Below are 22,846 nucleotides of genomic sequence, written 5' to 3' on the forward strand. Positions count from 1 at the left end.
CTGCCAGGCTCCTCTGTCCATGGGATTCTCCAGGCAAGAATACTGGAGTGGGTTGCTATGCCCTCCTCCAGGGGATCTTCCTGATCCAGGGATTGAACCCGGGTCTCCTGCATTGCAGGCGGACTCTTAACTGCTGAGCCATCAGAGTCCTGTAGTGATGGTCCTCAAAACAAAACAAAACAAAAACCAATGAAAAGGAAGCTTCTATAAATTCTGAACATACTCAGATTTCATTATCTCCCTTTTAAAAGCTTTAGCTCTGAGAAATCTGAGTTAAACTTGCTTAACCTCTTTAAGTCCAATGTTCGTTGAGTTTATGTGAATGCACAGTCTCTTCTTCCTTTGCACTCCATCTACCCACGCAGATTAAGTTCTGTTCAGAAGGCCCTGGGAACTTGCTTTGAAGCATGTGTTTTCAAGCCTTGCTAACCAGAGAGTGGTTCTGGTTTACCTTTTTAACACTTCTGCTCTGGGACTTCCCTGGTAGTCCCAGTGGTTAAGACTTTGCACTTCCAATGCAGGGGCTGTGGGTTTGATCCCTGGTCAGGGAACTAAGACCCACATGCCATGCATGCAGCACAGCCAAAAATAAATAAAATCATGATAAAAAACCAAAACTTAAAACCCATTTCAGCCCCCTTTTGTTATATGTCGGAGTGAGGACTACAGTGAGAGGCCACATTCATTGTCTGGTTTAAATGCTGCCACATACCACCTGTGTGACCTTGGCAAGTTACTCTTGCTCTTTGCTTCCTCTTCCTTGTTAAGAGGAAACAGTTGTAGGTACTGAATAATGACATTTGTAAAGCTTTTAGATAAGTGCCTGGATGCCGTGTTATTTTGGACTTCCCTTGTAGCTCAGTGTTTAAAGAGTCTGACTGCAATGCAGGAAACTTGGGTTCGATCCCTGGGTTGGGAAGATCCCCTGGAGAAGGAAATGGCAACCCATGCCGGTATTCTATCCTGGAGAATCCCATGGACAGAGGAGCCTGGCAGGCTACAGTCTATGGGGTCGCAAGAGTCCGAGTGCAACGACTGAGCGACTAAGCATGCGCATGCCTATGAAGTGTTAGTTAAACAGGGAAGATATTATCACACCTGCCCTGATAAGAGTTTTGTACCACATTTCATTAAGTTAATCTCTTTTCCTTGTTGCTTAATCAGAGATACAGTTACCACATAGCTCTTCTGATTGATTTTTTCTTCCTCCTCTCTCCCCATAACCAGTCCCCTACCCCATATTCCATTGGGTTTATAGTTTAATCTTAGTTCACGCTCAGGTGGAAGGGGGCAATAGCTGATTAGCTCCCTGTGATTGTTGCTATGTGGGAATAGAGGCCAAATGGTGCAAAATGTGGCTTTTTTTTTTTTAAAAAGTGGAAATTTGGATTTTTGCAGGAAATTTTCTGGGGTTCTGTTTTGTTTAGTAAGGGTACATACTTCATACAAAGTATGCTCAGGACAGTCAGATCACACCTATGAGCTCCGCTTAGCTAAGCTTGGCAGTTTGTAACTTCTCACAGTTGCCCCAGACTGACTGCTATTCTCTGTCTCTCCATTCCCGCCCAGTAAGTGCCCCCATGGGAAGCCAGAGGAAGGTGTTTGTGGAGTTGGGCACCAGGCTCATATCCTTGCTCCGGTGCCCCAGGTGTGTGACCCTGAGTAAGCTCTGGAACTTCTCAGTGCCTCAGATTCTCATCTGTGCCTGAGAGTCAGCCATCGCACCTATTCAGTGACCCTTCTGGGGGCCTGAGTGATTCACGTAGAGCAAGGGTCCCCAACCTCCAGGATCTGATGCCTGATGAGCTGAGGTGGAGCTGATGTAATAATAATAGAAATAAAATGCACAGTAAATGTAATGTGCTTGAATCATCCCGAGACTATCACACCGCCCTCCCCCCCACCCCAGTCTGTGAGAAAATTGTCTTCCATGAAACTGGCCCCTGGTGCCAGGAAGGTTGGGGACCGCTGACATAGAGCATTGAGTGGGATCTGGCCTGTAATCAGTGCCAACATCCTCAGGGGCCTTCTCTCTCTCAGGGGATTGACCAGCCTGCTAAAGCCGTTCTTTGCATTCCAGGTCCAGTTCGGCCATGCTGGAGCTTGTGCCAACCAGGCTTCCGAAACTGCAGTTGCCAAGAACCAGGCCTTGAAGGAGGCCGGAGTGTTTGTACCCCGGAGCTTTGATGAGCTTGGAGAAATCATCCAGTAAGTGGACGTGGGGAGGGTGGCATCTCCCTGCCCCTTTCCCAGTCCCTCGCCAGGGCAGCAGCCTTGCCTAAATACAGGTGTCCGATATGCCTGGTCTCTCTCAGGTGTCTAAGGCAGCTCTTCAGATGGTCCAGAATCTTTCCTTTTTGGCTTTCCTTTTTTCTAACTTGTTTCTAAAAGCAGCAGTTACAGGCTGTTCAGACTGGGGTTAAAACATTCAGTTTCTGAGCCTACCTACTTGGTGGGCCATGAATGAGAGACAAGCGTAGGAACATTCATCCATTCCATAAGCTGTTGTTTCTTCCCGTTCCTCCCCTCTGGCCTTCCTTGGCCTCCAGACTCAGCCTTCTCTAAGGTCCCATTCAGAGGCAGTGGGGCGGGTCTTGGGTAGAACCTGTTTTCCTTTATTTAGTTCTTGGGAATCCACCTGGTAAGGGTAAGCTGCTGACAGGGCGGGGGGATACGGGGCTGGGAAACTGGGGTTAGATGGAAGAGCATTCGAGAGATGCCCTAGAAGAGCCCAGAAGAATGAGATCCACGTGGATGTCTGTTCTCCTTCGCTTCCCCTGCCTCCCAGGTCCGTGTACGAGGATCTCGTGGCCAGAGGAGTCATTGTACCTGCTCAGGAGGTGCCGCCCCCCACGGTTCCCATGGACTACTCTTGGGCCCGGGTAGGTGCCCTGCGTGTCCCTGACCGTGTGTGTGGCCGAGGTGTGCTGGAGCTTGTGAGGTGGCCCCTTCTGACCAGCCAGAGAAGCATGCCCTAGATGGGCAAGGGCAGTGTGTATCTCCCACAGTGGTATGGCCTGACCTGGAAACGGGGGCTGGGGACAGACAATGTCCTCTAGAGCCATCTGCACCTGCTAAGAGATTTCAGGCTACTTGTCTAAGGCAGGGACATAGATATAGAGCGGATTCTCTTATCTACAAGATTTCTTAAAAATGCATTTTTAAAAGACCAGTAACCCATTAGAACAATGGGTAGGAGATGTTCTTTCAACGTGAAGAGATGCCCAGCTTCACTCCTTATAAAAGAAACCAAAGTAGAAACTGCGATACCAGTTATCTCCTACAGGTCAGCAAAGACCAAAAAAAAAAAAAATTCTCTGATATATTGTTTGTGTGGGTTTGAGGAGGCTGGAGGGGCTTCCACGGTGGCTCAGCGGTAAAGAATCTGCCTGCAATGCAGGAGCCACAGGCGACATGGGTTCAATCCCTGAGTCAGGAAGATCCCCTGGAGGAGGGCATCGCAACCCACTCCAGTGTTCTTGCTTGGAGAATCCCATGGAAAGAGGAACCTGGCGGGCTACAGTCCGTAGGGTCGCAAAGAGTTGAACACAACTAAAGCGACACAGCACACATGATGAGGCTGGTACATTGATTCGTTGGTGGTGGGAGTAGCGTTGGCATAACCTCTCTGAAAGGCACTCGGGTGATGTCAATCCAGTGTAACAGTGCTCATATCATATGACTCAGCAATTCCTTGTCTGGAAAGCTCCTTGAAGGAAATGCTTGCATATACACATATGTTCAAGAATATTTTTTGAGCTGATGGTCATTGGTGGAGGAATGGCCAACATGTGAGATTGTCATGAGGGGATACTCTACAGCAGTTAAAAGGAATAAACTAGATCTAGATACATGCTGACATGCATAGCGCTCAGATTCATTGAGTAAATAGCGCATTGTAGAACAGTGTTTCTATTATGAGTATGAAAAATGTAGGAATGCAAAATGACATCTGTTCTCAATGTGTCTATGTGTGTAAATAAAATCAGAGAAAGAAAGGTCCAGAAAAATGTTCACCAAACTAACAGACACAAAATCAGAAAACCAGGGTGGGTGGGGTGGAGGTCAAAGGCAACATGACTTTATCTGTTCTAGTGTAGATTTCTTCAAAGGACAGTGTATTCCTGTTGCTTCTGTAATTAAAATATAATTAAAGGCATTTCTTAAGTTCAGAAGGGATAACTAAAGAAATGGGCTTGGACAGAGTTAGCTGATGCTACCCACCTTGTGCCCCAGCTCTGAAAACAGAAGATTCAGGATCTCAGTGCCCTCCCCCTGGGAAAGGATGTGTTGAGGGGCTTCTCCCACTTCCCCAGACACGTGTGCCTCATTACACTTTGCTGGGGGAGTGGGAGCTGTGTGTTGAGTATTTAAAAATTGTCCCTTTGGAGTCATTCTTCTATTTCTTAGCCAGGTGACCTGGAGCTGGTTACTCTGTTGTGAGGTTAAAAGGAACCTCTGGATGCCAACAGCTAAGTGTCCTGCCTCAGTCCACAAACATTCAGTAAAGACAAGGAACAGCCCAGGCTGAGCGGGTGCCGTGGAGCGATTGCTCCTATTTTCTTGCCCCAAATGATCTAATCAAATGGCTTTGCACTTCCTTCTCGGGAGGACTTTGAGAGTTGTTGCTTGGCTGCCAGTATTTAAGACCTGGGACACTGGTTCCAGGCACAGACAGTGGGGACATTCCGGGAGAATCTCCAATCACCACATCCCTGCTTGTCTCTGCCCTCATCTCTGCTCAGGAGCTGGGCTTGATCCGCAAACCTGCCTCGTTCATGACCAGCATCTGTGATGAGCGAGGACAGGAGCTCATCTACGCAGGTATGCCCATCACCGAGGTCTTCAAGGAGGAGATGGGCATTGGCGGGGTCCTCGGCCTCCTCTGGTTCCAGAAAAGGTGAGGCGTGGAGGGCAGAAGAGGGTAGGGCCTTGTGATTCAGTGTTCATTTTCCTCCCCTGCCAGGGGAGTGGGAGTGGGCAACTTTGGGGAACACGTCCAGGGCCAAGCTTTCTGGCCACAGATCAATGGAAAGGTCAGAGGAAAGCAATACAGGTTGTTCCTAAGTCTGCAAGGGATGGAAAGGCCAGCCTGAACCAAGAGAAGGAGAAAGCAGTGACCTCATCAAGGATCTTGGATCAAGGATCTTTCCCTTGGGAACTTTTAAAGAAATGGGCCAGAGTTGAATGTAGACCTGTTGAGAGAAAGGTCAGGGTTAGCACAGAATGTCTGGATGCATCTAATGGCTTAAAGAGGCTTAAAGGCCCGGTGGAGTTGCTCATGAGGCAGAAAGTACCTTGTGTGTCCTCTGAATTTGTGTCTCATTCGCTTACATGGGGGGAAAAATTGGTTTTCTCTGCAACTCCCAAGCTCAGCCCTCCCATGGGACCGACAGCTGGGCAAGGAGGCCGATGAGTACGTGGTCACAGAGGTCTGCCTTGGAGTGGTCCTGGGCAGAAAGCCAGCTGGAAATCTTGGTGTCTGTCCTGCTCTCACCTCCGAGAGATGGGTCTGGGTCCTGCCTTGAGCTCTTCCTGGGAAAAGTTCAAGGCTTGTAACACTCGACAGGCCTCACTGTATGTGCTCTTGTGTGCCCACAGCTCCAGACTTTGGGGGGATTTTGTTCATTTTGTTGGTTTTCTTTTTGTTTTCTTATTGTGCTACACACTTTGCGGGATCTTAATTCCCCAACCTGGGATGGAACCTGCTCAAGCAGTGAAAGTGTGGAGTCCTAACCACTGGACCACCAAGGAACTCCCCAGACTTTGTTCTTAATCATCAGTGGGAGGTTGATCACTGTGCACTGTGAAAGGGACCAGGGCCCTCACCTCCTCTCTGCCTGGCACGTGGATAGTAGTAACTGCAAACACAGGTCACATCCTATCACAGCAGCTCAGCTGAAAAAAACTGCCTAAAGAAGAGGTTTCAAGCCCTGCTTGCTAAGCTCAATTTTAAAAGCAGTATTTGATATCAGCAACATCCAGAGCCGCTCAGGGATCCAAAAGTTCTGCCTTGGAGTTGTAAGATAGTGTTAGACCTGGACTGGGGGCTTGTTGCCCTTCTAGAGTTTTAGTGACTTGTTCAAGGAGATGGGAAACAGGAGGACCATGGCCTCGTCAGTGTCTCTCCTGTTCAGCCCCTTGCCTTTGTTTTCCAGCTCTCATGTCCCCTCCCCTGTCCTCGCCCTCCTCCAGGTTGCCCAAGTACTCCTGCCAGTTCATTGAGATGTGCCTGATGGTGACGGCTGATCACGGGCCTGCCGTCTCTGGGGCTCATAACACCATCATCTGCGCTCGGGCAGGCAAGGACCTGGTCTCCAGCCTCACCTCGGGACTGCTCACCATCGTGAGTATTGTCATCCTAGGAGGTGAACAGCGGGGACACCCACCTTTGGCATCATGCCACTTGGCTGCATTGCAGTCCTAGAGGGAGCCGTGGAGTGTGAGACCCCGTGCCGGGGGCCCTTGAGGGGAACCCTGGATCACCCCGAGAAGCCAAAGGAGACTGACAGCTTGGGGTGACGTGGGCTGGCTCCTCCCACAGGGCGACCGGTTTGGGGGTGCCCTGGATGCAGCAGCCAAGATGTTCAGCAAGGCCTTTGACAGCGGTATCATCCCCATGGAGTTTGTGAACAAGATGAAGAAGGAAGGAAAGCTTATCATGGGCATTGGTCACCGAGTGAAGTCGGTGAGTTATGCTTCTCCTTCAGGCACTGGGTCAACAGGGTGTGGGGCACAGGTGGGCTCTCGGCTCCCAGCAGGCAAAGCTTTGCTGACAGATGCCAACACTGAGCAGCTCTCTTTCCCATTATAAAACAGATTGCCCATGAACAGCTTCTGTCATGTTCAGTTGTGTGAAAATGTGATGAACTGGGACCTTGGTAACTTTAGCTTCCCAGGTGACTCTTAGAGGAGAAAGGACGAAGGTCAGGGTTAAGGGGACATATCGGTCACTAGATAATGCTGCAAGACTGGGGTAACAACGCCAAAAATCTCAGTGGCTCCTGGGGCCGAGTCATGTTTAGAAATCAAAGGCAACAAGAGAAGACGTGGCAGCTGCTTGGAGCCCACAGGGACAGTTCAGGGTCCATGGCTCCACCGCTCCAGAAACCTCAGGGAGTTAGTCACTCTGCTGGCCTAAGTGGGGTGTATGACTCGGATTAATACAAGAGGATCCTGTGTTCATCCCGGCATCCCCACACTGGGCCAGTGCAGGGTAAGTCCAGAGGTGGCTGGATGGCAGAGACGGAACCGGAGATAGTGGTTTCTGCTGAGGGACATTCCGTCTGGGCCAGCCACCCCCAGCTCCTGTGCAGACGGTGCACGCACAGCACAGGGCACCTTGCCTGGCTCGCGTCACGCCTGCGCGGCCATGCCCAGCCTTTGGGTGCCTTCCTTCCTGGAGTCCATCCTGGCCTTGTGTGTCTTGGCCAAGGGAAGAGGTCACTGTGGTATTGGGACTTGGCACCCAGTCCATGTCACTCCCCTGCTGATGGGACCGCCTGGCGTGGGTCTCTGAACCGAGAGTTCACCTACACTCATTGCAGGTCCAGAGGGTTTCTTGGAATTTCAGGGGTACTTTGCTGTCCCACTGCCAACATGTGCTTACTTAGTTAAATACTAAGAACTTTGTAGAACTTGGTTACATCTTGACTAGGTTGCTGATGGGCAGTGTGGCTAGTGGCTAGAACCTCAGACTTCCCGTTGGAAGGTGCGTGCTGCTTTTGGGGGGTTTTTTTGGTTTGTTGTTTGGTTTGGTTTTTGGCTGTGCTGCTCGGCCTGAGATTTTCTTTCCCCAACGGGGGATTGAACCTGGGCCCCCGGCAGTGAAAGCGCAGAGTTCTAACCACTGGACCGCCAGGGAAGTCCTGCGCCCTGCTGCTTGACCCTGTAGGAGCCATGGCTAATTTATCCAACATCTCCACGTCTCAGGTGGTTTTGAGGCTCAAATATGAGAGGACATCAGAAACCTTAAAACTCACAGCAGTGGAAATGACACGTACAGCTGTGTCTACCTGTGACACAAGCAAGAACTTTTTTTTTTTTTTTTTGGTCCTGTGTCTTGTGAGATCGTAGTTCCTCCGCCAGGGATCAAACCCATGCCCCTTGCAGTGGAAGTGCAGTGTCTTAACCGCTGGACAACCAGGGAAGTCCCAGGAACATGTCTTTTAACAGCCATGTCAGAGTTGTTCCTCTAACTTTGGATCACTTCCTAGATCAACAACCCAGATATGCGCGTGCAGATCCTCAAAGATTATGTCAGACAGCACTTCCCTGCCACCCCCCTGCTCGACTACGCGCTGGAAGTAGAGAAGATTACCACCTCCAAGGTAAAAAAAAAAATGTTCCTAATTCCCAAATCAGGATTTTGGGTGAATTTCTTGGAGAAAATGACTGCCAAGTCACAGTTTGATTGTGCAGCTAAAATCGAACCTGGTTTTCTGAAAGATTTTTGTCCCTGTTGCTTAACTAAGTTGACACGTACTCAGTGTCAACGAGAGTCCTCTGCTAGACCTTAGAAATCAAAGACAGTCTCCCCTGTTAACTGGGATGTGTTGGTGGGAGGTTTTTAAATAGCGGTCAGGAATTCATAGTAGTAGTTTTAGTAGTCATAGTGGAACATAATGCGGAACAAAAATGAGTAGTAATGAAAAATGCATTGAATTTTTTTTTTTTTTTTGCCTTCCCAGAAACCAAACCTTATCCTGAATGTAGACGGTTTAATTGGAGTTGCATTTGTAGACATGCTTAGACACTGCGGGTCCTTCACTCGGTGAGCTTGCAGCTATTTTCTTCCTCCTAACGTTTACTGATTTTTCTCGGTGATTCCGCCCAACTCCAAGAGCAGTGCATGTTCATTAGAGAGCATTAAGAATTGTCTCTACGCCTACCACCCAGAACACCCTCCCTTTACTAATTAGAGTCCAAAGAGAGCTAGCTTCTCATTCCTGGGCAGAAATTATAGTGTCTGTGGGGAGGAGGGCAGTCATGTCAGCCATTTGAAAACTACAAGTGACTTGTGTGTTACAGGGAGGAAGCTGATGAATATATTGACATTGGAGCCCTCAACGGCATCTTTGTGCTGGGAAGGAGTATGGGCTTCATTGGTAAGTTGGTAGTAAGAGTTCTGTTTGGTTTCGGTTTTTTGTTTGTTTGTTTTACCCCATGGTTCAGGTATACCACTTACCTATGTATGTGGCCAGTTTCTTTCTTTTTCTTTTTTTGGCTGTCCTGCACAGCTTGCAAGATCTTAGTTCCTCAAGCTGGGGCAAATCTGGGTCCTAACCACTGGACCACCAGGGAATTCCCCAGGCCAGTTTCTATCAGAGAGATGTCACATTGTCTTGATCACTGATGCTAATTCTTCCTTTTTTTAACTTCCGCTTTATATTTGTTCTTTTTTTCTTGGAAATGAGTTTGATTGCTAGCCTAGGAAAACAGAATGAAATCCAACAGTTCCTTTTACCAATGCAAACATCTACCTGTGGGATGGATCTAGATGTACTTCCCCAGTTTTTGTGTGTATTAGTAAGATTTCCCTTCCTTATATGCTCTCCCTCACCAAAATTGAACACTCACCAGCTCTTAACAAAAAGATGCGTCTGCTCTATTTTAGGACACTATCTTGATCAGAAGAGGCTGAAGCAGGGGCTCTACCGTCACCCATGGGATGATATTTCATATGTTCTTCCGGAACACATGAGCATGTAACCCTATTACAATAAAGTGATGATGAGAACTCTTCCCCTGAGAAATAGCCACAGACATCTGGCACTGGAGCTTGCTTAAAAGGATGGGCCTGGAGTATAAACAGCCCCCAGTGTACAGACATTGAAGACCAACACCCACAGGCTAACACTATTCAGTCTACACAAAGAAGCTTAATATTTTTTTTTATAAGCATAGAAATAAGAACCCAGCCAATACTTGTGACATTTGCTCTGCTACCTGCTATATTTATTATATGGAAGCATCTAAGCACTGTCAGGATAGTGTGCTTCCTCATTGGAGGGTGTTACAATGTTGCTTTCTTTATTTTTTCCATTAGCTTAAAAAAAAAATTGTTTTTCCCTTGAAGGAAGGGAATGACACTTTTAAGACCTCAAGATACTTTCCATTTAAAGGACCCCTACCCCTAATATCTTATTTTTTCCCTTTTCTTCCTCATATAACCTAAAGAGCATTGTATTAATCTGATTTTTTTTTTTTTAGAATCTTTTTTGTATGTTGTGTGTTAGGAGTTTGTTTGGTATCCCCCCGGAATGTTCCCTGTTGCAGACCAGTGTCTGCTTGTGTCAGGGGGAATGGGACCCACTGCATCCTTAGCCATTGTTACAGAGTATGGGGAGTGGTAATTTAAAATGTAAACTTGTAACATACATATGTTTAAAATGGAAGTGCAAAGCAAAAAGCTGTGAAATGTCTTGTGTCTTATGTTCTCTGTATTTATGCAACCGACTTTTGTCTGTTATTGACTCTTCTCCAGCCAGTTTGCATCTGTAATCCACAAAGATTCCAGGCAGCTGCCACCTCAGTCTTTCCTCTGTATTATCATAGTTTGGTTTAAATAAACTATATAGTAACAATGACTACCATCTCATGTCATCCATATATTTTCATCTGCATTCCTTTTAAATGTACTTACTAAGTTTTACTACATGCAGTTTTAAAATGTTCATCCATGGACTTCGCTGATGGTACAGTAGATGGGTATCTGCCTGCTAGTGCAGGAGACACAGGTTCAATCCCTGGTCTGGGAAGATTCCACATGGTGAGGAGCAACTAAAGCCCATGTGCTACAACTACTGAACCCACGCTCTAGAGCCTATGAGCCACAACTTCTGAGCCTGAGTGCCTGGAGCCTGTGTTCCACAACAAGAGAAGCCACTACAATGAGAAGCCCATGGCATGGAAGGGAGAGTAGCCCTGCTGCAACTAGGGAAGGCCCAAGTGCAGCAACAAAGATAGCTCTCAATCAAATAAGATCTTAAAAAAAAAAAAGTACATCTCTTAAAAAAGAATCAAGGGATTTCCCCTGGCAGTCCAGTGTTTGGGACAGCCCAGTCTCACTGCCAGCAGCCCTGGGTTCCATCCCTGGTCAGGGAACTAAGGTCCAGCATGCCACCAGGTGCAGACAGATAAATAGATTTTTAAAAGATACTATCTTCAAAATAAACCCCAGTATCTTCTCCCGTGAAACTGTACCTCCCATTTCTCAGTGAATGGAAACCAAAGGTTTACTTGATACTCAAGCCAAACACCTGGAAGGCATCCTTGGCTTCACTTCTCTGGTTGCCAAGTCTTGTAGATTTATCCTTTAAATAACTCTCTGATCTGTCCATATCGGGTCTGCTAACTTAGTGCCCCTAGTTCTACTTTTGTCTCCTTACAGCCCACTATCCAAGCAGCCCACCAGAGATTTTTTAAAGGTGCATCTGATTAAGCCACTCCCTTGCCTGAAGCCTCAAAGTGGCTTTTATTCATCTTTTAAACTAGTATGTATGGAACAGTACTTGTCACCAAGCACTATGTAAAAACAGCTGAAGGTTAAACACCTCATTTAACCCTCACAGCTATCTGCCAAGTTAGACAGTATCCCATTTTTTAAAGAAAAATTAGTTCAAAGACTAAGTTACTTGCTCACCCTCATCCACTTAACTGGGCCTCAGTCTCAAATCTTTTTTCTTTTTCCATTTTTACTCCAAGGCCAATCTAAACCTTTAAATAGAAATCCAACGGTGCCACTCAAGACAATAATGGGTGAGGGTCTAAGGTGGCTTTTGTTTCACAAAACGACCACGAAGAACACGCTGCTCTCTAGGAGGAGGAAAGAGCCATCGTCCCCATGGGCATGGGGATGGGCGGCCTCCGGGGAAGACAGTCACAACAGGAGCACAACAGTTGCCCCTTACTGGAGAGGGACGCCGTAGGACAGGCGCGGCGGCGCGTGCGCAGACCCAGCGGCGGCCGGCCCCGCCCCGCGCCCACTATTTATTCCCAGAATCCCTCTGTGTCGTACCAGAACGGCAGAATCGTTCGGGGACTGAGGAGTCGGGCGCGGCGGCGTCAAGATGGCGGCTGCGGCTGTGGCGGCGGCGGCAGCGGCGGCCGCGGCTGCATCTCTGCAGGTGCTCGAGATGGAGAGCATGGAGACAGCCGCCGCCGGCTCCGCGGGGCTGGCCGCCGAAGTCAGAGGTAGCGGCACGGTGGACTTCGGGCCTGGGCCTGGTTTATCTGCAATGGAGGCAAGCGGGGGCGACCCGGGCCCGGAGGCCGAGGATTTCGAGTGCAGCTCTCACTGCTCGGAGCTGTCGTGGAGGCAGAACGAACAGCGGCGCCAGGGCCTCTTCTGCGACATCACCTTGTGTTTCGGCGGTGCGGGAGGCCGAGAGTTCCGGGCCCACCGCTCGGTGCTGGCCGCCGCCACCGAGTACTTCACGCCCCTGCTCTCGGGTCAGTTCTCCGAGTCCCGCTCGGGCCGGGTGGAGATGCGCAAGTGGAGCTCCGAGCCCGGGCCCGAACCCGACACGGTGGAAGCCGTTATCGAATACATGTACACCGGGCGCATCCGCGTCAGCACGGGCAGTGTGCACGAGGTGCTGGAGTTGGCCGACAGGTAGGGGGACGGAGGCGGGATGCGGAGGGCGGGGGTGGAGATGCTCGCCGACCGCGGGCCGCATCCAGGGAGGGCGCGGGAAAAGGCGGGGAGGGCAGTGCCCTGGGTAGGCTCGAGTGAGCCCTAACGAAGTGCATTCGTTTGATACTTACTGAGCGCCTGCCGTGTGTTGTGGGGCCGCCACTGCGCTGGGCACAGAGGGTGCAGCCGGCCATTCAGGCGAGGGGTCGTGTCTCCAGGTGAAGAGACAAAGGCAATGAAAAAGTCCGTTTTTAATGAGTACAGTGTTGACATTTTAAAAGGATAGTAATTGCGTAAAGACCTTTCTCAGGAGGTGACATTTAAACCGACCTTTAAATGGCAAGGGAATCCTGGCCATGCAAAGATGGGGAATGACGATTCCTGGCAGATAGCGCAAAGGCCCCGCATCTCGTTTGGCTTAGAGAAGTAAAAAAAGGAAAATTGCGTGATCTAGGTGGTGAAGGGGAGAAGGGTGTGTGAAATGAGTTGGAAAAAGGAGTTTGGATTTTACAAGGTGATGTGAAACTGGCTAAAGAAATGATTTGACTGAAATATTTTTAAGATGATTTTGCTACTGTGGAAAATGGGTTTTAGAGGGCCCAGATGGATACTCCAGAAACTATTTAGGAAGCAGGTGAATGCAGTTTGGAGATGGGGAGGAGCCTTTTGGGGCAGTATTCTATGTGCATATTTGTTATTTCACCAACTACCTCCTGAGTCAGACACTGGGTTCTGAGCATCTGGGGATTCAGCAGTGAACAAAATAGACAAAAGTCCCTTTCCGCATTGCACTTACATAAGTAGACGGATGGCAAATAAAACAGCATGTTGGATGATTGCTGTAGCTATTTTGAAAAATAAGGATGGCAAGTCATACAGAAAATGTTGATGTAAAGAAGCTGTTTTTTAAAATTGAATGGATAGAGAAATCCTCCTGAAGAAAAAGACATTTGCAAAGAATCGAAAGAGGTGTGGTTAAGAGTGTTTCTGGTAGGGGACATCTCTGGTGCAAAGACCCTGAGATGGAACTTCTCTGGAGGCTAGAGAATAGCAAAAGGCCAGTGTGGCTGGATCAGAGGGATGCAGGGCAAGAGAAGTAGGAGAGGCCTGAGGGTGGTAATGGGGATGGATCCAGATCCCACAGGGCTGTGTCAGCCTGTGGAAGGGCTTGGGCTCCTACTCTGAGTAACATGGGAAGGTTTAGGGTAGAGTAATGGTGCAGTCTGATTTGGAGAATTCTGCTGTGTTGAGAAAAAGTATGAGGTGGTGGGGAAGGGGCTGCAAGGGCAGAAGCAGAGAGACTAGGAGGTTGTTACAGAGGTGGTAGAGGCTTGGACTGAGGAGGGAGAAATAAACGTGATGAGACATGCTTTGATTCTAGATGTATTTGAAGGCAGAGGAGAGAAATTTGCCAGTGGATTTGATGTGAGGGATGAGGGAAAAGACTGCTGTTTTTTTGACCCATTGGAAACATGGGAGTTATTATTGATTAAGATGTGGAAAACTGCAGGAAGGTGTTTGGGAGGAAGATCAGAAGTTTGGATTTTGGTCCAGGAAATGTCTTCTACTAGATGTCTAATAGGACATTGGATGGAAGAGCATTGGGAGCTGGAGATTGGGAGGAAATTAGCATATAGATGGTAATTAAAGCTTTGGGACTGGTTAAAATTACGTAGGAAGAGAGTGTAGGTAGAAAAGAGAAACCAAAGGACTGAGCTCTGGGGTTCTCCAGAATGTTAAAGAGATTCCAGCAGAGCACCTGTTCCCATGGAAGGCTAGAGTGTATCAAGGAGGGAGTGGCCAATCATGTCAACTCTGTCACTTGTAAGTGATCATTGGATTTGGTGGTAATAGAGGTCATTGATGGCACTGACAAGAGTCATTTAAGTCTGACCATTGGGACTTCCCTGGTGGTCCAGTGGCTAAAATGCTGCACTTCCAATGCAGGGGGCCCAGGTTCTATCCCTGGTCTGGGACCCTAGATACCACATGCAACAACTAAAAGATACCTCAAGCAGCCAAATAATACAGTATCTTTAAAAAATAGTATTTAAGAAATAGTCTGTCAAGAGGATCAGAGAAATGATACTCATGGACCTGTGTGAGGAGTCATCCAGGGAGGTCTTTTTCCCTCTGTAAGCTAGGAGATAGGCTTCCCAGGCGGCTCAGTGGTAAAGAATCCGCCCGCCGGTGCAGGAGGTGCAGGGGACTTGGGTTTGATCCCTGGGTCGGGAAGATCTCTGGAGGAGGAAATGGCAACCCACTCCAGTATTCTTGTCTGGAAAGTGCCATGGACGGGGCAGCCTGGCAGGCTACAGTCCATGGGGTCGCAGAAGAGTTGGACTCGACTGAGTGACTAAGCACACATGCACACACCCTGAGAAATCCTGGAGCATGTTTGTGTGCTGATGAAAATGAATCTGTGGAAGAGGAGAAATTGATGTTATAAGGACCAGAGTCTTTGAAACCAAGAAGGGGATAGAATCCATATTAAAAGTGGAGAAGTTGGACTGGGAAGGCAGAGTATAGGTTACAGCTGTAGGCAGACAGATTGAATAGTGGGAGGGAATTCTCTGGTGGTCCAGGGATTAGGACTCATTGCTTTCACTGCTGGGACCCAGGTTGAAGCCCTAGTTGAAGAACTAAGATTCTCCAAACCTCTCGATGTGGCTGGGGGAAAAAAAAAGGATTGGATAATGGGAAAAAGAAGTTTTTGCCTGATTGCTTCTGTTTTCTCAAAGCATGATACTGGGTCATCTATTTGAGGGTGGGGTGGAATGTGGCAGGTGTATGTCTGAAAGGAGTGGTTTTTTGAATGCAGATGGATAGAGAAGGGTCATTGCATTCACTCCCTCTCTGTTTTCTTCTGTCATGTGAGCTTGTGTTCTTTCAGATTTACCCCTCCTTTACTGGAGACTTTGGTGAGGAGAGGAGAGAACACCCCCAGACAATTCACTTAAAACTTTAACTTCTCTCCATATGTCAGTTGCTGAGTAGCCACTTTGTGTTTGACACTATGCCCTGCAACCATCACAGCCAGTCTTACCCATCAGCTTTGAGGCAGGATTATTCCTTTACAACCCCTTCTCCCCCATATAGTCTGTCTGTTGATCATATCTTCCTTACAGGGCACTTATACTGTAAAGCGATAATAGGAAGTGCCCAGCATGATCCCTGTCACGTGACACATGGCTAGTATACCACAGGCAGCTATTGTTTTCATAGAGCAGTGTTTCCAAACACCTGTCCAAGGAGGTATGTGTTGGCTTACTTGGAGCACCTGCCAAAAATCACAAGTAGAAGGTGGGGAAACCCAAGAAAGAGTGACCCTGGCACCCAGGCATATTTGAGAGCCACTAGAGCTCTTACCACTCTGCCTTGTCTTTGTCTTATGTCTGAGATGGTATGCTCCCTGAAGAGGGTAAAGGGAGCCTGTCTTGAAATTCATCTTCATATCACTAGTCAGTTAGTTATTAAGCACAATAATCATAGTAGCAAGTGGTTACTGAAGTGAAAGAGGCCTGGACTGACTGGTGAAGTCATTCTTAAATTGTTTATGTTCTCCGTTCTGGAGATTTAATCCTTAGTGTGTGTGCTAAATCGCTGCAGTGTATGTGCTAAATCGCTGCAGTTGTGTCCAACTCTGTGACCCTATGGACTCTTAGCCCTCCAGGCTCCTCCGTCCATGGGATTCTCCAGACAAGTATACTGGAGTGGGTTGCCATGCCCTTACTCCTTAGCAGTGGTCTCAAATTGGCCACCCTTAGGGCTTAATTCTGCCAGATTAATTTATGTCAGCCAACAACATCTAGTCAGCTACATGCCAAACCGCTTTTTAATATGGACGGGCCTACACATTTTCTGTTGGTTTATTTCTTGGCTTCTTCAGATCTTTGAGTTTGCCTTGCCACTCCTGCTTTAATGAGAACCCAGCTCAGGACAAAGCCCCTGAACACCACCCCTGCCCCCTCTCCTCCCCCAGGTTACTCAGGGAGAAAGCTCTGGTGAAGAGAAGATTAAAACCTCTGACACAAAGCCTGCACTGCCATTCCCTCTGAAATCTGACCAGACAGCCTCCCAGGAGTCACAGTTTTTATACCATGTAGTTGATGCTTAAGGAAGTCTCTTCATTGAGACCCAGCCTCATCTAAGAAGAGACTGGTTGCTGGCCAGGGACTTGGGCAGGATGGCACAGACAAGTTTGGATTGAGGTTTGCCTTTGCCAAGGGTAAATTACAGTGGAAACAGAGTGTAGGACTGTTGTTCTTTATTAAAGGATATGTTCTGAAATACCTCACATAATCAAAAACTTCATTTTTGTGTGTGTATCACAAAATTTTGTATAATATATAATTACATATAAGCTACCTAATGTAAATAAAATATATAAAGATGGTTTTTACATATGCTTTTAAACATACTTTCCCACACAATCCTGTTTAATTTGGGAGGATTTGCTTTTTTTCCCCTCAAGTGTCGTGAATGAAATGAGATGAAAGTTACATTTCAGTTTGTATAATTTAGATGTTCTCAAAGAGCATTTTCAAAGTATGCACATTTGAAAATTAATCCTCCCTCTTTTTCTTGGTTTTAGGTTCCTATTAATTCGTTTAAAAGAGTTTTGTGGAGAATTTCTCAAGAAAAAGCTTCATCTCTCTAATTGTGTGGCCATCCATAGCTTAGCTCACATGTATACCCTAAGCCAGCTTGCTCTGAAAGCGGCGGATATGATACGGAGAAACTTCCACAAAGTAATTCAGGATGAGGAATTTTATACTTTACCTTTCCACCTCATCCGAGACTGGCTGTCAGACTTGGAGATCACAGTTGATTCCGAAGAGGTTCTATTCGAAACTGTTTTGAAGTGGGTTCAGAGAAATGCTGAAGAGAGAGAGCGATACTTTGAAGAACTTTTTAAATTGCTCAGATTGTCCCAGATGAAACCTACTTACCTTACTCGTCATGTCAAACCAGAGAGGCTGGTGGCCAATAATGAAGTTTGCGTCAAATTGGTGGCTGATGCAGTGGAGAGGCATGCTCTGAGAGCTGAGAACATACAGTCTGGCACATTCCAGCATGCTGCTTCTCATGTCTCATTATTACCTCGCTTTGGGCAAAATATGGACGTGATCATGGTTATTGGAGGCGTGTCAGAAGGAGGGGACTATTTAAGTGAATGTGTGGGATATTTTGTCGATGAGGACAGATGGGTAAACCTACCCCATATCCATAATCACCTTGATGGACATGCCGTTGCAGTAACAGAATCCTACGTGTATGTTGCTGGGTCAATGGAACCAGGGTTCGCTAAAACTGTGGAAAGGTATAATCCAAATTTGAATACCTGGGAACACGTTTGTAGTCTGATGACAAGGAAGCATTCTTTTGGGCTAACAGAAGTCAAGGGGAAGCTCTACAGCATTGGAGGACATGGCAACTTCAGTCCTGGTTTTAAAGATGTGACTGTTTATAATCCCGAGCTAGATAAATGGCACAACTTGGAATCAGCGCCAAAGATTCTTCGGGATGTGAAAGCGCTCGCTATTGAAGACCGGTTTGTGTACATTGCTGCCCGCACTCCTGTGGACCGGGACACTGAAGATGGATTAAAGGCTGTCATTACTTGCTATGACACAGAGACTCGACAGTGGCAAGATGTGGAATCTTTGCCGCTTATTGACAATTACTGCTTTTTCCAAATGTCTGTGGTCAACTCAAATTTTTATCAGACAGCCTCATGCTGCCCCAAGAGTTATTCTTTAGAAAATGAAGAGGCGATACGAAAAATTGCCAGCCAGGTTTCTGATGAGATCCTTGAAAGTTTACCCCCGGAAGTCCTAAGCATTGAAGGAGCGGCCATTTGCTACTACAAAGATGACGTTTTCATTATTGGAGGCTGGAAAAACAGTGATGATATTGACAAACAGTATCGGAAAGAAGCCTACCGATACTGTGCTGAGAGAAAGCGGTGGATGCTTCTTCCTCCCATGCCACAACCCCGTTGTCGAGCCACTGCCTGCCACGTGAGAATTCCATACCGGTACTTGCATGGCACTCAGAGATACCCTATGCCTCAAAACTTAATGTGGCAGAAGGACCGGATCAGACAGATGCAAGAAATACATCGACATGCCCTAAACATGCGGCGAGTGCCAAGCTCTCAGATAGAATGCTAGGTTCTTTGATGTGTGCAGCTTAAAACAGACCTTTTCATAAGGCTGAAGATACCCAGACTGTTACTTGAAAAAGTAGGTCAATAACTTATTTTCTACATGAATGGATTATCACCTCATATAAAGGAAATACAGTTAAAAACTGAAGAATGGGAAAATCAGTTCAGTACGTGGTAATTTTTGTTAGTTTGCAGTCTTTATCTGTCGTTGGTTTGTGTGTATGTTGGCAAAATAAGATCTTATTAAAGATAAATGGAAAAACCAGGTGTAGTTACTTGGTTGTTTTTCTGCCAACAGTTTATAACTTCTTTGTCTTAGGGACTTATGTTTTGAACATGCTTTAAGCACCGATTTTATTTGCACATTTATTTTGATAATCTTTTTCATTTTTTTTCCTGAATGGTTGGTTTTGACAAGATCAGAATACATGCATTGAGCCCTCATCTATAGGAGGAATGTGCAATAGTGAGGTTGAAGTCTGAAGGAAAAAGCACAATGTTTCAGCAAGATGATTTCACAATGTTTGCATTGCTATTTTGTTGTCTTTGTTTATTTTGAAATACTATCTTGTTTATTTCTAGAAGACATGACTGATGAGAAATTTGTGATTGGCATTTATGGAGTATTCTTCATTTCTTTAGCATCTCTGTTATAAACTTCAGGCCATCACTCTGAGATAATGGTGGTTAGCAAGAGTACTGATCTTTAGCTGATGAATTGATTACAGAGGAAGTTATATCTTTGAAATTTGTTTCTCTAAGCAGAAAAATATTACTAGTCTAGATTAAGAAATCAAAGGCACTGAAAAATTTTAAAACACTTTTTTCAGGAGTTATTTGAAGATAAGTTACTGAGTGTAAATAATGCCTATGACAATCGACACTCAATGCCTTTAGTTTTAAATTTTGCTCTAATGCATATTATATGGAATCCTCATCATTCCTTTCTAAAAGAAACTTTTTTCAAAATAGGAAAGAAGTAACAGTTCAGGGAAATGTTGCTAAAGAGAAGCCTTATTATTTCTCAACCTGGATTATTACAATGTTTTATCCATTTGCACTAGACCTTCATTGGAACTTTGCTGGAGCCTAGACTACAACATTTGGCTCTTAAAAATTGATCACTGTGGTTATCTTTTATTTTATTCTAATGCATTCTTCTGATCTTCTTACCTGTGCCCAGGCAGTATGCAGATTATCACATAGGTTGACCTTTAGCACTCAGTTAACGTAAGAAACTCCTGCTCTAGTGGTTTGAAGTGTGGGGTCCAGTATACTTTTCTTGTTTTTTTCAGAATGTTTCTACCTTCTTAGACATTGTGGAATACTATTCTAGAAGGTAAATTCCAAGTGCAGTGATTTTTCCCCCCCAGTTAGTTCATTATAGTTCTTACCAGTTGGATCAAACATCAAAAGAAGCAGCACAACCAGGAATTTTGGCTCTCAGTGTGCTGCAGGACTATTAATGCTTAGCCCTTGGACTCTATACTAAGAAATTACCTGAAATTTCTAAATTGGTATCCTTGCCTAAGAACATTTTTGAAAAATGTGTTGGAAATCTACTTTAAATGCATTTAATTTAGCCCAGGGTAGGGATGGGAAACTGCAAGTCTATTTCTATATAAGAATATATTATCCTACCCCATCTCTACCATTTCCTTAATTTCCACTTATTTGTAGCTATTTCAATAAAAGTTATTAGATTCTGAGAATTGCTGATTAGTTGTGAGAGGTCTGTGCAAGACAGAAAAGCTCATTGAATGGCGTTCTCATTTCTCTCTGATATACTAGCAAACTTCCTTTTCTGAGTGATGGTGTTGAAATAATTTAGTATCTCACTAAGGTACCAGTTTCTTTCCAGGAGGGTGTGATGTCAGGTTTTTTAATTGCTTTTTTTTTTTCGGTCTCAGAGATGTCTTCTGAGATAGTCTTTACCAAGTTACTTGTAGGATTGTCTTTTTTTCACATGATGTAGCAGAAGCCACAACTCATAAGATTTAGGTATAATCTGGTTTTGAAAACGTGATTGAAACTATTGTTTTTTAACTCGGCAGGCAGCCTAGGCCATGGCTGGAAAGAGAGGGTAAGTCCTTCCTTGCATGATCATGTGTGCAGGGTTCCTGACCACTGAATTCCTAATTTTCATATTTGAATTCACCTGTGATTTCACATCGATAACTTGTGTTTCTAAAATATCCTAACTAACTTGTTAATAAGGAAAGAAACCAGATTTGCTTAAATCTGTTCAAGGCTGACATTCTGACATTTTAAACGAGAAATAACATCCCTCAGCATTTGGAAAGGTTCTGATTATGATGACCAGCCTGAAATGGCTCTTTGGGAAAGAAATTTCCTTTTTAATGAAAACTAAAGATTGCATTTGACAATTTAAGAAGTTAAAAATACAGCTTTAAAAAGGCAGCTTAACATGTATTTAAGCAAACCTTTTTTGTTGTTGCTTTTGTTTTATAGAGGGAAAAGAGGGGAATTGATTATATCAAAAAGTAAGAACTGTATATAACTTAAAGTGAGGCTGCTTAGATCTTGGAATGGATATCCTTTGAGTATACCTACCCCACCACAGTTTAAAAAAAAAAAAAAAGCCGGTGTACATATTGAGAATGTCAGTCATGAGCTTAATGTTTAAGTAATGCCTCCCATTTGCAGTTGTTTGCATGATTAGTCTTGTGTATCTTGATATACAACTTTGCTTTTGCTGTGCCAATTTAAAACAATTTTGCTTTAAAAAAAAAAAAAAGAAAACCTAAAAATGTATGGACATCAGTTTTGTCTTGATTACTGGGTTTTGTATAGTATTTCTGGGACCAAAAAATAAATTGAAATCTTTTTTTTATGTAAAACAGAGGTTTGAAGCTGGAAAGATAATGTTTATGGCAGATTTGTGTGCTTTTATATATTAAACTCTTCAGGCTGCCGGTAAGGCAGTTTCTAGAGCACACTTACTTTTTTCCCTCTTTTATGTTTCTTGACTAGTGTAGCATGTGGTATGTTTAAATACTTCATTCTCTGCTTCATAATTCTAATATGAACACTATACATAGGTAGACAGGTAAGCTAAATTGTACATTTTAGTTACTTGGCCTAATCAAGCATAACCAAAGGGATGGTTTTTGTATTTGCTTCAAACTAAGCTTAAAAAGGGTGTATCAGCCACATTTCATGTCTTTTCCAAATACGTAGAATTGTGAAGCCAGTCCTCTGCCTACACTAGAAAAATAGGGTGTTTATAGGTTCTCATTTAACCTTAGACCATTTGGAGAAACAATTCAGTCTCTCCTTTTTCAAATTATTAAACATTTTGGCACAGTTTATCACTCCAGCTTGTTACTCTCTTGAGAATAGTCCATTTTTGTTTGTTATAATGCTTACATTATAACATGTTTTGGTCACTGGAGACAGAACAGCTCACAGCCCAGTGATGTAGTACAGTAACAGTGACACAATACAGTAGTCATTTTGCTTCAAGGAATTTAATTAGATAGCCACGTAACTGCTCTGTGTTGATCACCTTTCTTGGGCTTTTGTCTTACTGTATATGGCCATTACTGCGAATGTCTGACCGTGAAGCACATGCAATCTAGAGCACTTGTTAACTTAATCCTCAGCCTAATGCACTTGCACTCATTGAAAAGTAGTGCTTGCTATGTGGTTGAAGATCTTATGGTCTATGTGCGGGGGCTCATTGAGTTATATGTAAAATAAATACTTAGTTCAAGTTGATACAGTGAGTTTTCTGGGCTAGCAGTATCGAGCCCCTATCTTACCGCAAGTATAATCTTGACTGTCTCCCTTTAATTAAGTCAGAGAGGTAGAATTTAGGACAGTCTGAGACATTACCTTGTAAAATAGCTTGTTTTATGTTCCTAAAGCTCCCTTGTTCTGTTAGAGCTACTAATCGTCTTGATGTAAGTTTTAAATAAATGTTTTTCTTTAGAGCTGATTTGCACTGTGATTTCTCCTTTTAATTATGGACTATTGAATATAATTGCTTCCTTCTTCCCCTTGTACTCCCTTCC

The 22,846-nt window shown here is 45.2% G+C and overlaps 2 protein-coding genes across 5 annotated transcripts in view; both read left to right on the forward strand.

Annotated features, from left to right (window-relative positions):
* Window positions 1-10,589, forward strand: part of ACLY (ATP citrate lyase) — a 42,729-nt gene extending 32,140 nt beyond the window's left edge. For all 3 annotated transcript variants that reach the window (XM_043468786.1, XM_043468796.1, XM_043468805.1), the window contains 9 exons: window positions 2,081-2,208; window positions 2,789-2,882; window positions 4,746-4,900; window positions 6,196-6,346; window positions 6,545-6,688; window positions 8,217-8,330; window positions 8,691-8,773; window positions 9,031-9,107; window positions 9,617-10,589. In XM_043468786.1, coding sequence (XP_043324721.1) covers window positions 2,081-2,208; window positions 2,789-2,882; window positions 4,746-4,900; window positions 6,196-6,346; window positions 6,545-6,688; window positions 8,217-8,330; window positions 8,691-8,773; window positions 9,031-9,107; window positions 9,617-9,711 — 1,041 coding nt within the window. In that variant the 3' untranslated portion in view covers window positions 9,712-10,589. The remainder of the gene's footprint in view (window positions 1-2,080; window positions 2,209-2,788; window positions 2,883-4,745; window positions 4,901-6,195; window positions 6,347-6,544; window positions 6,689-8,216; window positions 8,331-8,690; window positions 8,774-9,030; window positions 9,108-9,616) is intronic.
* A 1,418-nt stretch (window positions 10,590-12,007) lies between these two features.
* On the forward strand, window positions 12,008-22,770 carry KLHL11 (kelch like family member 11). 2 transcript variants are annotated; one of them, XR_006269443.1, is made up of 3 exons: window positions 12,008-12,616; window positions 17,232-18,885; window positions 20,864-22,770. XR_006269443.1 is itself a non-coding variant. In XM_043468816.1 (2 exons), exons 1-2 carry the CDS (start codon window positions 12,072-12,074, stop codon window positions 18,811-18,813), a joined length of 2,127 nt encoding a protein of 708 aa, XP_043324751.1. In that variant the 5' UTR covers window positions 12,008-12,071; the 3' UTR covers window positions 18,814-22,770. The 2 variants fall into 2 exon arrangements, 1 of the variants encoding a protein (XP_043324751.1); XM_043468816.1 differs by having other exon boundaries at window positions 17,232-22,770.
* Window positions 22,771-22,846: the final 76 nt, after the last annotated feature.

The sequence above is a fragment of the Cervus canadensis genome, chromosome 1 (assembly GCF_019320065.1).
Source record: "Cervus canadensis isolate Bull #8, Minnesota chromosome 1, ASM1932006v1, whole genome shotgun sequence".
Classification (NCBI taxonomy): Eukaryota; Metazoa; Chordata; class Mammalia; order Artiodactyla; family Cervidae; genus Cervus; species Cervus canadensis.

Bases quoted from the DNA above. Each gene is read 5' to 3' on its own strand.
- KLHL11 (XM_043468816.1), top strand. From the start codon at position 12,072: ATGGCGGCTGCGGCTGTGGCGGCGGCGGCAGCGGCGGCCGCGGCTGCA. The intron at 12,617-17,231 runs GTAGGGGGACGG...TCTTGGTTTTAG, and splicing joins GTGCTGGAGTTGGCCGACAG to GTTCCTATTAATTCGTTTAA.